Genomic DNA, 13,486 nt, shown 5'->3' with positions numbered 1-13,486 from the left:
GGAGCTGTGCTGATGTGAATCTGGAATGGCGTACATCAGGGGTGTCCAGTCTTATCCTCAGAGGGCCAGTATTGATGCAGTTTTTCATTCCAACCAAGCTGAAGCCACGTCTGAGTCTAGTGAAAGTGAAACTGATTAAACAGGTGCGATCAGCTGTGCCTCCTGCTTGATTGGACTGATTGGACTTGATTGGACCTGCACCCACACCAGCCCTTTGCGGATAACATTGGACACCTGTGGCATACATGTTTTGAACCCCCTCCAGAATTAACGGACACCCTGGAAACCCCACCCCCTTCCACCATCTAACCTTCAGTAATCCTCTCGTCTCTGCTCAGTTTTCCTGTTTGAAAGATGCACTGACTAGGCATCATCGCTTTCTGTCAAGAAAAATATAAATGGAGAATGTTTTGAGTTTGTTAATGTTATATAGCTACCATTGGTTAACTTGGTATTAGGAAAAGTTTCAGCCGAAAGAGTACACACACAATCATTTACACCTAGGGGCACTGTATTATATCAAATCAATCTTATTTTTGGGAAGGGTGTGTAAGATCACTTTTTCTCACATACACATGGTGTGAAAAAACACTATAAAAATAGACATGTACATAAGACATATGTGTGACCAAAAAAAACAAAAAACAAAAAAAACCCCCACAAAACAGCTCGCAGGTTTAATCCTTTTTCTGGACTTGATATTTTTGAACAGATTTTCCATTGTAATTTTACATTAACATTAGATTTTTCCATTAAACTCTATACTGAGTTGCCAGTTTATTAGGTACACAATGAGTCCAAGGTTTTTAAAATCAAATTGATAATTATTAACGGTATTATTAAATGTTTTTTGACTTGAGAAACGAAAGGAACTATTTGTTAAATGGAAAAATCTAGATCTAAATGTCATCTTTAGCACTCTAGTTAAGTCAAACCACAAATGTTTTATAGTTTACACTACTTTAAGAAATCTGAGAGCGAGCAGTTAATAACGTCCACAAAAGGTTCGCTTTCATAATTTAATTGCTATTATTCTGTATCAGTCTGTGATCGCCAACTAACTTGTTTTGCAGACATGCATCGATCTGTAAGTCTGTTTTACTCCAAAGCACATTTTTTAAGCCTGTATCTGTAATCTGTAGCCAGTATAGCATATATTGTGAATGGAGTAGAACATTAGACACTTGTCAACATGTGCATAGCAACAGATACAGCTACAAGGTGTCCTATATAAGTAGCCCCTGATGAAAAAAACAATAGAAACCATCATAGAAATTCTAATGGTGTCCAATGCAAATACCATTACAAACCATCAGCTAACCATTAAAACCATGACCATTATTGGTTCTTAATGGTATCCACTACATAACATGCCACCAATAGAAGGCAACAAGTTACCAGTCAAGACCCACAGGGACCATTACAGTTCCATTAAAACCGGTAGAATTCCCCATATAACCATTATTACACTTACACATTATTACCACTATTACAAATTCTATGAGGCTTTCTATAGTTTCTTTCAGCAGGGGCATGTGTTGAAAGTGTAGTTACACATACATGTATTTTACAAAACTTGCACCTCGATGTAAAATGATACGTTACAAAACATTACTTCTGTATATGTTTCCTGCCACTTGAAAATAGATCTGGTTATGATTGATATCTTGCTTAGAAACACCCTGGTGGCAAATGGCGCAACATGCATGCGGAAATTCACATGAAATTTTTTGGCCGCTGGTTGGTAACATGCTCTTTAGTTCCCCTCAGCTTTAGCGTGAGAAGAAGAGCTGAAGGATCTGCACTGAAGCTGCATGATGGATATATTAGTGAAAGAAGGCTCGCTGTTTTTACAGGGAGTCAAATTTGGAAAGGTGAGTCTTAAAACTTACCACTTACACTAACTAAAAACTTCATAATAGTTGTGGTCATTATTAATGTGAAAAGCTTCAGTGTGCTGTACCTGCTGTTTTAATGATCGTGGCTTGGATCATTACTGCTAATACTACAAAATAATAAAAATGTAATGCTGATAATGTGACTCAGTAATATTAATGTTAGCATGATCTAAGATATATAAAAACGATTAAATACCTTTGAACACTTGCATAATTTTTAGAAATACCTCGTACTAACATATGAATATAGATATGATGAGAGAGTGTTATATATATATATATATATATATATATATATATATATATATATATATATATATATATATATAATAGAAATGTGATGTGAATATATATATATATATATATATATATATATATATATATATATATATTCACATCACATTTCTATTATATATATATATATATATATATATATATATATAATAGAAATGTGATGTGAATATATATATATATATATATATATATATATATATATATATATATATATATATATATATATATATATTCACATCACATTTCTATTATATATATATATATATATATATATATATATATATATATTCACATCACATTTCTATTATATATATATATATATATATATATATATATAATAGAAATGTGATGTGAATATATATATATATATATATATATATATATATATATATATATGAAATAAATTTCTCATTTTTATTGCTTATTTTCCCTGATATTGTGATACTGACAAAGTCTCCTTAAAAAAACAGACCTGATACACAAATTATAAATGATAATATATATGATAATAAGGTAAGTAAATGATTAATTGTTTAAAAATGTTAATTAAAATGTTCTTATGCTCTTAGCACATGATAAGAGCATCTTTCTATTGTTATGTTCTTATGTTCTTATCACAGACGCTAGACACCATGCACTGAATGTATTTGTTAATTTTATCCTTGAAAACTCAACCCTGTTACCTATTTAAGAACAAAATCCAACAAAGACTGCAAAGACTGTTGTAAAAATCACTCTGGACATCTCAAAAATGTTTTAGGCTGTATTTTTATATACTATATATTTTGTCCACTTTTGGTACACTTGTGGTTATCACAGACAGACAGACAGACACACGTCTGTATTTTTTCCCCCACCCAAATCCGCCGGCGTTAAAACGCTGCTAAATAATTCATAACGAATCGTGGGAACTTGAGAGTGTCAGGATAATATTAACATGCTGCATTATTGATGGGAGGAAAAGCCGCAGCTGTTTAGGCACCCAAGGTGTCTCCGTATGCACAATGGCGTTTATAAGCTATGAATCATGCATGTGAGAGTAACTCAGCGCAGCGTCTCAGCTTCTCACCTCCAGCACTTAACTGGTCTCGGTGCAGAAATATGGGAACAAACTGGGATATCATGCTCAGTTCAATTACAGCAGAAAGGACTTAATTTCCCTCGGCATTAAACTGTAAACTTACATGAAAGGACCTGATCTTTATGTAAATATAAAAATAGATATGGTATGCTCTTTGGCCACATCCTGCTTGCTGCCACTTATGTTGCCTGTACACATGTTCACAATATTTGTGGTCCCCAATGCTCTAATGATGGCAAATGTTTTTTACCAAGTGACACGAAAAAGAGGTTAAATAAGTAAATACGTAAAGAATAAAACACTTGGGGGATGCTTTTATAGGAAAATAAGCAACAACAGTGAATGGAATGACACCTTTTAAAGTGTCAAAACACCCACAAAATCAACTTAGTTCCTGTTATCACTTACGTTCTAGCAGCTATACACAATCTTTCTCTTAACAACCTTTCTTTTTTCCCCCTTTCATTTGAATGCAGTAAAAAAAAACACAGCGTCTCATTTTACAGATAAACCACAAAGTGAACTGTTTGAGTGTGTAAATGTTACAGCTTTCAAAAAGAAATACTTACAAAGCGCTGACACTGGAGACTTCTGCCCAATGAGAATGGAGAATTCCAAGTGCTGTAGTATAATTATTCTATCAGAGTCTCATAATGAGAACTCATCGATGAAAGACTAAAGCATAATGCCGGTACCTTTCCATGTCTCTGTGTAATGAATAGAAGATCTGGAGGAAGATCTGGGTGATGGTGTTTAAGCCCAGCCAGGTGGGAATCGGTCGCATTGAGATGTACGACGTGCGGGAAGGCACGGGCGTGTCGGCGAAGCTTGCCATTCTGAAGAAAACTGAGAAGCGGGTGATCCGGCTGGCGGATTGCCTCAGCGTGACGCCTGCGCTGGGTGAAAGCTGCCCGGCAGGCTGCACCGTCTTTTACCTCAACACAGCTCAGCGCATCTACACGCTGGCAGCGCCGACGCAGGATGAGTGGGTACCTGCCCTCTGCTCTCTGGCATTTCAGGTAAACTCATGTGCAGTAAAACAAGTGCAAGCATTATAAAATCAATAGTGTGTGTTAATGCCTTAAAGAGTACAATCACGGTAATATAATTGGAAAGCCATCCGATGGTCACTATTTTGTTGTAGTAATACCAATACAAGTTATGTTCAGCGGAGGCTGGTATAAATGAGCTAGCAGGCCGAAGTCTTTCAGAGACAAAAATGTCTTATAAAACAGTTGCAAGAATCGAGACGTGAAGCTGGGGTTGATTTCTTTCTAGCCCAGACTATAAATTCATGCGCCAATAAGTGACAGTAGTGTCAAGTGACTGCCCAGAGGGACACGCCCCCTAGATTTGCTCTCCATGTGTGCTGAAATTTTTCAGACAAATCTGTAACATGTCATTAGCAGTAATTTAGTAAGCGTATGTGAAATACAGTCGAGGGTGTAATGAATGCAAACGAGGTGTCATAATTTTTCAACCCAAAATGGCTTTTGAGAAGTAACGTAAAGTAGATGTGTCCTGTTAGATTAATTGTTTAAACAATAAATAGCTCTGAACATCTACTCCTGATTTGAGCCTTCAGTTTCACCTGTGAAGATTGCATCTGTTATTATAAAGGATAAACCAACATGAAGATCAGGAGCTGAGAAAAGAAGGAAAATCAATCAGAGGCATTGCACAAACATTAGGCATAGCCAATACAACAATTTGGAATGTCCTGAAGAAGAAAGAAACCACTGGTGTAGTGAGAAACTAGACTGACACTGAATGGGTCGGCCAAGGAAAACCGTCAATGACGGAAACACTGTGAGAGCTGTGAAGGAAAACCCTAAAACAACATTCAGTGACCTCACCAACAACTTCCACAGGGCAGGGGTGAAGGTATCACAGTCCACCTTTCAAAGAATATTTAAAGAGCAGAAATATAGAGGCCATACCACAAGATGCAAACCACTCATCAGCAGTAAGAATTGGAAAACCAGAAGGCATATGCAAAGAAATACAGAGGTGAGCCACATAAGATTAACCTCTACCAAAGTGATGGAAAGGCCGAAGTGTGGAGGAAAAAAGGATCTGCTCAATGATCCAAAATATTCAAGCTCATCTATGAAAGATGGTGGAGGTAGTGTCATGGCCTGGGCTTGCATGGCTGCTTCTGGAACAGACTCACTGATCTTTATTGATGATGTAAACCATGATGGGAGCAGCAGAATGAATTCAGACGTTTACAGGAACATTTCTTCACCAGTTTATAGAGAAATGCATCCAAATGAATTGGGAGTAACTTCATCATGCAGCAAGACAACAATCCAAAACACACTGCCAACTCCGCAAACTTCATCGGGTGGGGGTGGGGGTGGGGGGGGAGTGAAAAGTTTTAGACTGGCCAAGTCAATCACCAAATCTTAAACCAGTTGAGCAGCATTTCACCTCCTGATGAGGAGACTGAAGGGAGAAACCACCTGAAACAAACAAAAACTGAAAGAGGCTGCAGCAAAAGCCTGGAAAAGCATCACAAAAGAAGAAACCAAATATTGGTGATGTCCGTGAGTCACAGGCTTGATGCAGTTATTGCAAGCAAGGGATATGCAATCAAATATTAAGTGTTATTTATTTTAATTTACTTCTGACTATCTGTTCCTATGCATTTGTTTGCCTAAAAATTGGGTGGTCTGATACCAAAAAATTCTGTTTTATATTGTTTAACACATCTAGATGTAGATATCAGGAAATAAAATCTGAAATCCTAAACTCTCTTCTCATATCCATCTTTTGATCTCAAACCCAAATGTCTTTGGTGTACAACACAAACAAATGGAATGGCCTTGCCGTTCCAATAGTTTCGGAGGGGACTGAAATTGGGTTAGAAAAAGTAAACTGAAACCATGAAGTAAATTTATTTGGCATTCACAGTTTATTTATAAAAGGCAGAAGACACAAGCTGTGACAGTTAAATAAGGCAATACATCAGCTGGAACTTTGTTTTCCAACACGAGAAAGTATTTAGGACATAGGAGTTTGTATTTTCTACTTTCTCTGCAACATGACAAGGTGCATTTTTTGTCTTATTAACTTCAGGAGAGAGGAATAAATAGAGGCGAGTAGAAAATGACTGTTTATAACTGCAAATAACTAGATAACAGCAACTACTGTTGTAACAAATAGATATTTCACAACATTACATTTGAGAATTAGAATGTGTGTCGTTATTTAATAGATGTAGATCCGGTCATATCGCACCACTTCGTCGTGGATTATTTTCCTATAACGTCACACCTTAATGTTTTATTCTTTACATAAACCACATTCAATATTCTACGCTAGTGTGCTACATAGCACAACTAATTATCAAGTGTAGGGTATAGTGTTAGTTTAAACACAGCCTCCTCTGAAAGGCACCATGAATTGAATTCAAGAACCACTCCTAACAGGACAAAAGTAATGAATAATACAAACTTCACCCTTGCTTATTTTAAGCATTTTTGCCAGGTGATAAAAAGCTGAATTGAATCAGGACAAGTATTCCCAAAGCCTCCCTAATTACTGTCAAATAAAACTGATACCACATTAACAGGTCTTGTTGTGTTTCAGCTCTGTAAGACCACACAAGCATAAATGAGCTTTTGTACAGTCTGATAATAAAGCAACAGATGATTTTACAGCTCATCTCACATTGAGCACTGAATGTGAAAAAAAAAATCATCTTTGCTGGGTTTAGTTCCTGTGTGATAACTGAACCTGCAGAATGAGGAAGTACTGGTAAACTTTGCCTTGTCTTCACATCTAACTCTGTTGCTTGCACAAGATCTTTTCTGGCTGCTCTTCAAAGATGAGGTGTTAAAAAGAGGAATTGCATATGCTGACCGTTTTGTAACATCTCTGTTTATTTTCTCAGTGGAACGAGGGTTGTGGTGAAGCCAGGGGAGTGCGAGAAGATGGTGATGATGTTGATGCACCCATGACAGAGAATGACATCTACTCGTCTTTGAGTCCAGGTGAGATGGAGCTCCTTGTTTTTTTTTCCTACTTTATCAGCTTTATCATTAACTGCTTGGGGCACATCACTAGTTTTTAAGCTTTTAAGTGAATTTTGCTGTCATTTCAGCCATCTCTGAGGATTTAGTCTGAGTCATGCAGAGGCTGACCACAAGTCATGATTGTTGTCAGGGTTTTGCAAGAGAATGTTACCTAAAAGAAAACGCACTAGTGTCAAATCTATGTGTACATTCAATACAGTCAGTATGGCCATGTAAATGATAATTGGTGACGTCATGACTCGATTATGACAAATTTTATTATTAGTCATAGATCTACTGGAAAATGAATATTATAACATGAACTCAAGTCTGGTCATTTTGTTTCCATTGATGACATTTGATCTGTAAGTAAGATTTTGGATGCTAGGGGCAAGTTAGCATGGCCGTTCCACCTACCGGCATGTTTTTGGGAGGTATGAGGTAAATGAAGAATCAGGAGGAAACCCATATTGATATAGGGAGTACATGCAAAGCTCCACAGAGACAGTAACCTGAGATTAAGATTGAAGAGGGACCCAGGAGCTCTGAGACTACACCTCACCATGCTGTCCCAAGCTGATCTTTCTGTGCAAGAAAGCTTGATTGTATTGAAAGGACTATTACATTAATATGTGCTCTCATTCTGTGTACAGGTCAGTTCCAGGTGACGGTGGCAAGCTCAGAGGCATCCATGCGCTGCTGCATGTTTGGATCATACCTGCTGTCCCCTGAGAAAGAGTCCCTGTGTCTGCTGAACATGAAGACGGGCCATGTAGCATTCTGCTGGCCGTATCGCTTTCTCCGCAGATTTGGCCTGGTCAAGGTATGCATATGTAGACAAGTTCAGATGGGCAACTGTAGGTCTTGTTTTTAGGTTTATATTATTGATTCTTTCATAGTCGTGGCTATGTGACATTCAAAGCCACCAACACCTACATTATTTACTGCATACTGCACGGGGCATCATTTCTAACATTTCCTCTAACAAGTTCCAACAATTATGAATCAAATCAAGGACTTGTGTTCCTTTACCCTTATCTACTTTTCACCCCTCAGCATTTTCGGAAAGTTCTAGGTTCTCAAATTCAACAAAGGCCTCATACTTTTTTGTCAACCCTTTTACAGGAAGGACTAACTATCGAGGCTGGCCGTCGTTGCCAAACAGGAGAGGGCCTCTTCATTTTCCTCTCCAAGCAGGGGCCACAGATCTATCAGGCTATCGAGGAGGCCATCATGCATCAAAGTGTGCAAGACTTGCTGTCCAAAGCTACTGCTCTGCCGCAAGACAATACGGACCACCTACCAGTGCAGACAGCCAGTCCAGCACCTCCAAAAATAAGCATCTCCCGAAGAAACCTTGCTCTTCCTGCAGTCCCCAGCACGAAACCCCCTGTCATAAGCCCTGAACCTGAATGTGATCAAGCGGTGTATGCCAAGGTGAAACCTCTGCCCAAACCAAGAAAGATACCGGCACCTCCACCTTTGCCGGTGTCCAAACTAATGGCTGTGCCAGAGACAGAGACAAAGCCGCAAGATTTGGACATTAGTGACAAGGAACTTGACTGTGCGTCCTGTGACTGGAACCAGAAAGCCCAGTTGAGGCAGGACAGTTCTGACAGTCAGCTGTACAGCACAGTTAGACCTCTGCTACATACCAGAAGAAAACCCGACATAGATACCAACCAAGAGAATCCTATAAGCAGCCAACAGCCTCCCGTATTTGGCTACAAAGAAGTCCCGGTCAACTTCAAACAAATGCTATCCAATGTTCTCTTCAAAGACGTGACCAGAATCGTACCATCTCCTACGCCCAAATCATACAGAGAGAGCTCAGATCTCTTGGATGAACCGGAATACTATGAGATCCAGAAATGAGAGAACCACTATTAAAAGCAACCCAAACCTAGTGTTTTTGAAAGTTTTGAAGCAACCTGGATCTGATTTCCCAGCTTGTAAAGGTTTCGTGCAAAAATGCTTTTTCTATCAGGTCTCAATTTGATTTATCTGGTACCAATGGAAGGATGGTATGAAGGAGCTTGAAATAGTGCAGACTGATGATTGATAAAACACTATCGTGACAGAACTGTCCTGATAATGTCTCTGACTACCAGACACAGCTGTGCTCTGTAGTGTAGTGACTGTAGGTCAAAGTTTCATTCGCTGTTAGTCTAAATGAAAAAGTTTATACATTCCTTATGATAACAACATAAAATCCACCATTGTAAAGCTATACTCACGTTCAGGTATTTGACAAAAAACGCATTCCTATGTGTTTAGAGCTGATCAGTTTCTCAAAACTGATGTGAATGATCAAACAGTACCTAAGTCCATCTTTAATTGGCTGATGTAAGTATGCATCAGTGTATGATATGGCCAGATATGGACTGTGTTTCATTGTCATTGAAATGAATGGTTTGTGAGTAAGTTTGTCAGAAGATATTTATTGCACTCTGCCTGATAAAATAGCTTCTGAGTGTTGCTGTATTAAAGTCTTGGCACCCCTAGCTCTGCTTGGGTCGCTTGCTATTACTTCTGTTGGCCAACAAACTTGCTGTATTGCTCTTGTGATTCACCCTATTATGGAAACAACCAACTGAGCCAAGAACATCTGAATGTACAATAAGTCATATGTTGTTTTTAAAAAATATATCATATCAAAGAAAATGAACATTTTGAGTAGTACTATATTAACTATGCTCATTACTAGTTATCACAAAAGATTGACAAATTGACTTGACAAATTGTGCAACAGGTACTTTCGGTTCCAAGAAGTGACCGATTGACCCCAAACTCAAGGAACGCTCTTTCCGTAATTACCATGATTAGATCTAGAGCCTTCCTTTGCACTATCTATACAGTAACTGCAATAAAATTGAAAATATGTAAAGAAAATTATTTAAGGTTATCTAAACATGATGAGTGTGTCAGAAGATATACACATAATGTAACAATATATAATATCTGTATATTTGATTTTAATCATAACAGAATGTTAATGGTGTATACATTAAAACAGTAAATGTTATGCCTGTTTAAGGTTTTTATTAAACAATTGGTAGGTTGGTTAAAAAAATTAAATGACATACATAAATAGCAAGCAGTTGGTTCATTGGTAGTGGATTTAAGTTATTTGTGGATCACAATGCTCAGGTGATAAAGTGCAGAATTAGTGCACTTTAATTGTGCACTATTGCCCCCCCCCTTCCCCGCCCCCGACAAGCAAAAAAATAAAATAAAATAAAATAAATTAAAAATAAGAGCAGAGTTTCACGGTAAAGGTCATTCTGTGGGCCATCTCAAGTTCATTTTTTATATTAATTTCCCCAACAGGCTACTTTAACATCTACTGCATCTGTCCCCTTTAATGTCTACTAAAACACAGACAGAGATAATAGTTTTATGAGCCCACACACAATAGCAGGTTTATTTTTAGGGCTGCAATAATACATTGCATGTGAAAGTTTATTGCTGTGTTATTGGCCTTTACAATACTGGTATATCGGAGAACACCTTTCAGATAATTTGACCAAAAAATATTAAAAACAAAACAAAAACCCACATTATTTAGTTTTGGTCTTCAATTGTACATTTCAAGAAGTCATAAATATACTAATATTAGTAGAATAAATAAACTGACTCTAATGCTAAAAAAATATTTCTGTAGGATTTTCTGTCCCTTCTTTTTTTTCCTTTTTTAATTTTTATTAATTTTTTTTTTTTTTAAGAAGTCCACTCTATGCACAGATTCTTTATTTAAATTGGCTATAGGCTAATCATTAATAATGTCTCATAGAAAACAAAGAAATCAGAAATTAGAGGAAAGGTTTTACAGTTAGGAAATGAGAGCTAGAAAATAAAAGTAAAGTTAAGGTGAGCTTCCTTCGTCAAAGCTTAAACTAGTTTACACTGAGTAAACACTTGATCATCAGATAAAAACAATCGATGTGGTTGTTTGCACAGAAGACAAGAAATGAGAACAATAAAAGTAAAGGGAAGTGTGTTTACAGTGCAATAACTGATAACGCCCTGCATTAATGATATAATGTAAAATCTGTGAACAAACGCTCATTTAAATTTAGGATTGGCACGGATAGAAATCTCACTGTCATACTGCAGCCTGCAGACGAAGGCCTCGGCTGGGCAAAGCCTCAGACTGGACAGAAGTCTCCGCTTGTTGTTAAGTTTAAAGTGTGAAACACAGAGGAATGAAAAGTCTGCTGTATCCACATCAACAGTTACATTATATAAGGAATAAAACATTTGGGAGGTGTGTTGTTATAGGAAAATAATCCACAATGGAGTTCCTACCAGCACAAAGTTTATTATTTTCCAATAACAGCACATCCTTTTGTTTCATAGCTCAGCAAATTTTAATTTATGTCATACATGTCACACTTTTTATCTGTTTACATTACAGTTACACTTAATGTTGTGAAGCCTTTCCTATGGCATGGCGGAAAACTCTCCTTAAAGAAAGCTTCCATATATATGGAAATTTGTTAGTAAAAAATAGTGTCCTCGTCCACCCAATCCCCCCTCCCCGTCCATCAGGCGCTCACTAAGTTCCCGTGTGTCCTTCCTCGGCATCACTGCAGTGGGAAGACTCTCCGTCACTGCCGTTGGACGCCGCAAGCTCCATTTTTTCGGGATCAAAGTGAGCTGAGGGTGCGGATAGGATCAGCACGTGTCCTTCGGTCACTGGAGCGGCGGATGGCGTCGTCGTCGTCGTCGTCATCTTGGCGTCCACGGCGTACCCGGTGCAAGGCGTCTGGAAGCACCGGCGCGCGCGCGATGCGTCCCCGGTACCACGCGCAGCCACACCCTCGAGCAGATCGGACAGCTCGGCGATGTAGATCTGCGCCATCTGCAGCGTGTCGTACTTGGACAGCTTTTTGTCGTTCTCCAGCGACGGGATGACGCTGCGCAGGCGGTCGAACGCGCGGTTCAGGCCGTGCATGCGCCGCCGCTCGCGCGCGTTCGCCGCGACTCGCCGGTGCCTGTGCGCGGCGCCCAGAGAGTGCTCTTTAGGGTCAACGGCGGCGACAGGGTCCGGCGAGGTGTCCGGAGTAACGTCCGGCGAGGCGCGTAATGCGTAGTGACCGGGACGGGCCGCGGCGGGTGCATGCGCGTGCGCGCTCATCCAGCCCCGCGGGTCACTGCGGGTCAGCGTCGCGCGCTCGGACTGGGGGATGTCCTGCAGGCGTTTTGGCACGTGCGCTTCCGACCAAGTCAAAACTTCAGCATTGGCCATCATGGTCAGAATATAAGACTTGGTGGAAAATAAAATGTGGGTCAGTTGTATTAATTCCAGCAATTATGTTTTTTCTTTCTTTCTTTTTGGTAAAGCAAGGAAAAATAATTTCAAAATATTTAAATATGGAACAAAAATCCTTGATGCTCTCCAAAAGGCACTTTTTTTTAGAAATCCCAACACGTCTATTTTGAGTTAAATGAAGGCGGGGGAAAAAATAAAAAAAAGTGATTCAGAAGTTTGCAGGTGAAGCAGAAGTCCTTGATACTTGAAGTTTCGCCTCCTCAAACTGCCTTTTCGAAATCCAAGCAATTCTTCTATGAGTTTAAAAAACCTCCTCAGCTGAAGACTGAAAGATCTTTAAGGATGGTGCATCTACTCTGATCTAACATCAGACGTGGAGACACTTCCGGCCTGCATCCAGGTGCCTTGATTGCTCCTTTAGTACCCATTCAGAGTGGACCCTCCTCCCAACGGAGCTACAGTCGGGTGTTTCAGGGCCAATAGGAAAAGTTCCTCCCACGCCCACAGACGAAAGGAGGACTTGTGGTTTTGACACTTTAGGAAGGCAATTGTTCTCTGGTGATGGATGATTTATTTATTTATTTTTTAATTATTTATTTATTTATTTATTTATTTATTGGGTGGGTGGGTGGGTGGGGTTATACATTATAATATGAATTGCATTATGATTCTTCTTTTTGGAGAGTAAAGATTATTCCACCAAAAAAAAGATGATTGATTATTATTATGTATTTTGGTCTCCATGTAAGACAACATACTTGGGTAGATGTCTTAGGTGAAAACAGACCACAGGATCTGACTTCAGTTAGGCAAAACTTTCTTAGTGCAAATTTCAAGATTTCATATCGCAGTAATAAATTGCATATCCTAGTTAATGTGTGCAAAACTTTTATACTAGAACTGAACTGACTGTTGAGCA

At 38.7% G+C, this 13,486-nt stretch overlaps 2 protein-coding genes across 2 annotated transcripts; one reads left to right on the top strand and one right to left on the bottom strand.

The window, feature by feature from the left end:
- Window positions 1-63: 63 nt before the first annotated feature.
- Window positions 64-10,317, top strand: dok3 (docking protein 3). The gene is made up of 5 exons (XM_017489685.3): window positions 64-1,874; window positions 3,996-4,292; window positions 7,172-7,271; window positions 7,946-8,115; window positions 8,418-10,317. The coding sequence occupies exons 1-5, from the start codon at window positions 1,815-1,817 to the stop codon at window positions 9,165-9,167; spliced, it is 1,377 nt and encodes a 458-aa protein (XP_017345174.1). The 5' UTR covers window positions 64-1,814; the 3' UTR covers window positions 9,168-10,317.
- On the bottom strand, window positions 9,190-13,122 carry atoh1b (atonal bHLH transcription factor 1b). Its single transcript, XM_017489780.2, has one exon. It carries the CDS (start codon window positions 12,544-12,546, stop codon window positions 11,851-11,853), a length of 696 nt encoding a protein of 231 aa, XP_017345269.1. The 5' UTR covers window positions 12,547-13,122; the 3' UTR covers window positions 9,190-11,850.
- Window positions 13,123-13,486: the final 364 nt, after the last annotated feature.

This window comes from Ictalurus punctatus, chromosome 2, assembly GCF_001660625.3.
Source record: "Ictalurus punctatus breed USDA103 chromosome 2, Coco_2.0, whole genome shotgun sequence".
NCBI classification, from domain to species: Eukaryota; Metazoa; Chordata; class Actinopteri; order Siluriformes; family Ictaluridae; genus Ictalurus; species Ictalurus punctatus.
Note: the sequence above shows the minus strand (reverse complement) of the source record. Positions and strands in the feature narration are given on the sequence as shown.

What these genes read in the sequence shown, in the direction of transcription:
- atoh1b (XM_017489780.2), bottom strand. Translation starts at nt 12,546, where the DNA reads ATGATGGCCAATGCTGAAGTTTTGACTTGGTCGGAAGCGCACGTGCCA.
- dok3 (XM_017489685.3), top strand. Translation starts at nt 1,815, where the DNA reads ATGATGGATATATTAGTGAAAGAAGGCTCGCTGTTTTTACAGGGAGTC. An exon ending in AGGGAGTCAAATTTGGAAAG is followed by an intron (nt 1,875 to 3,995) that starts GTGAGTCTTAAA and finishes TGTAATGAATAG; the next exon opens with AAGATCTGGAGGAAGATCTG. An exon ending in GCAGATTTGGCCTGGTCAAG is followed by an intron (nt 8,116 to 8,417) that starts GTATGCATATGT and finishes ACCCTTTTACAG; the next exon opens with GAAGGACTAACTATCGAGGC.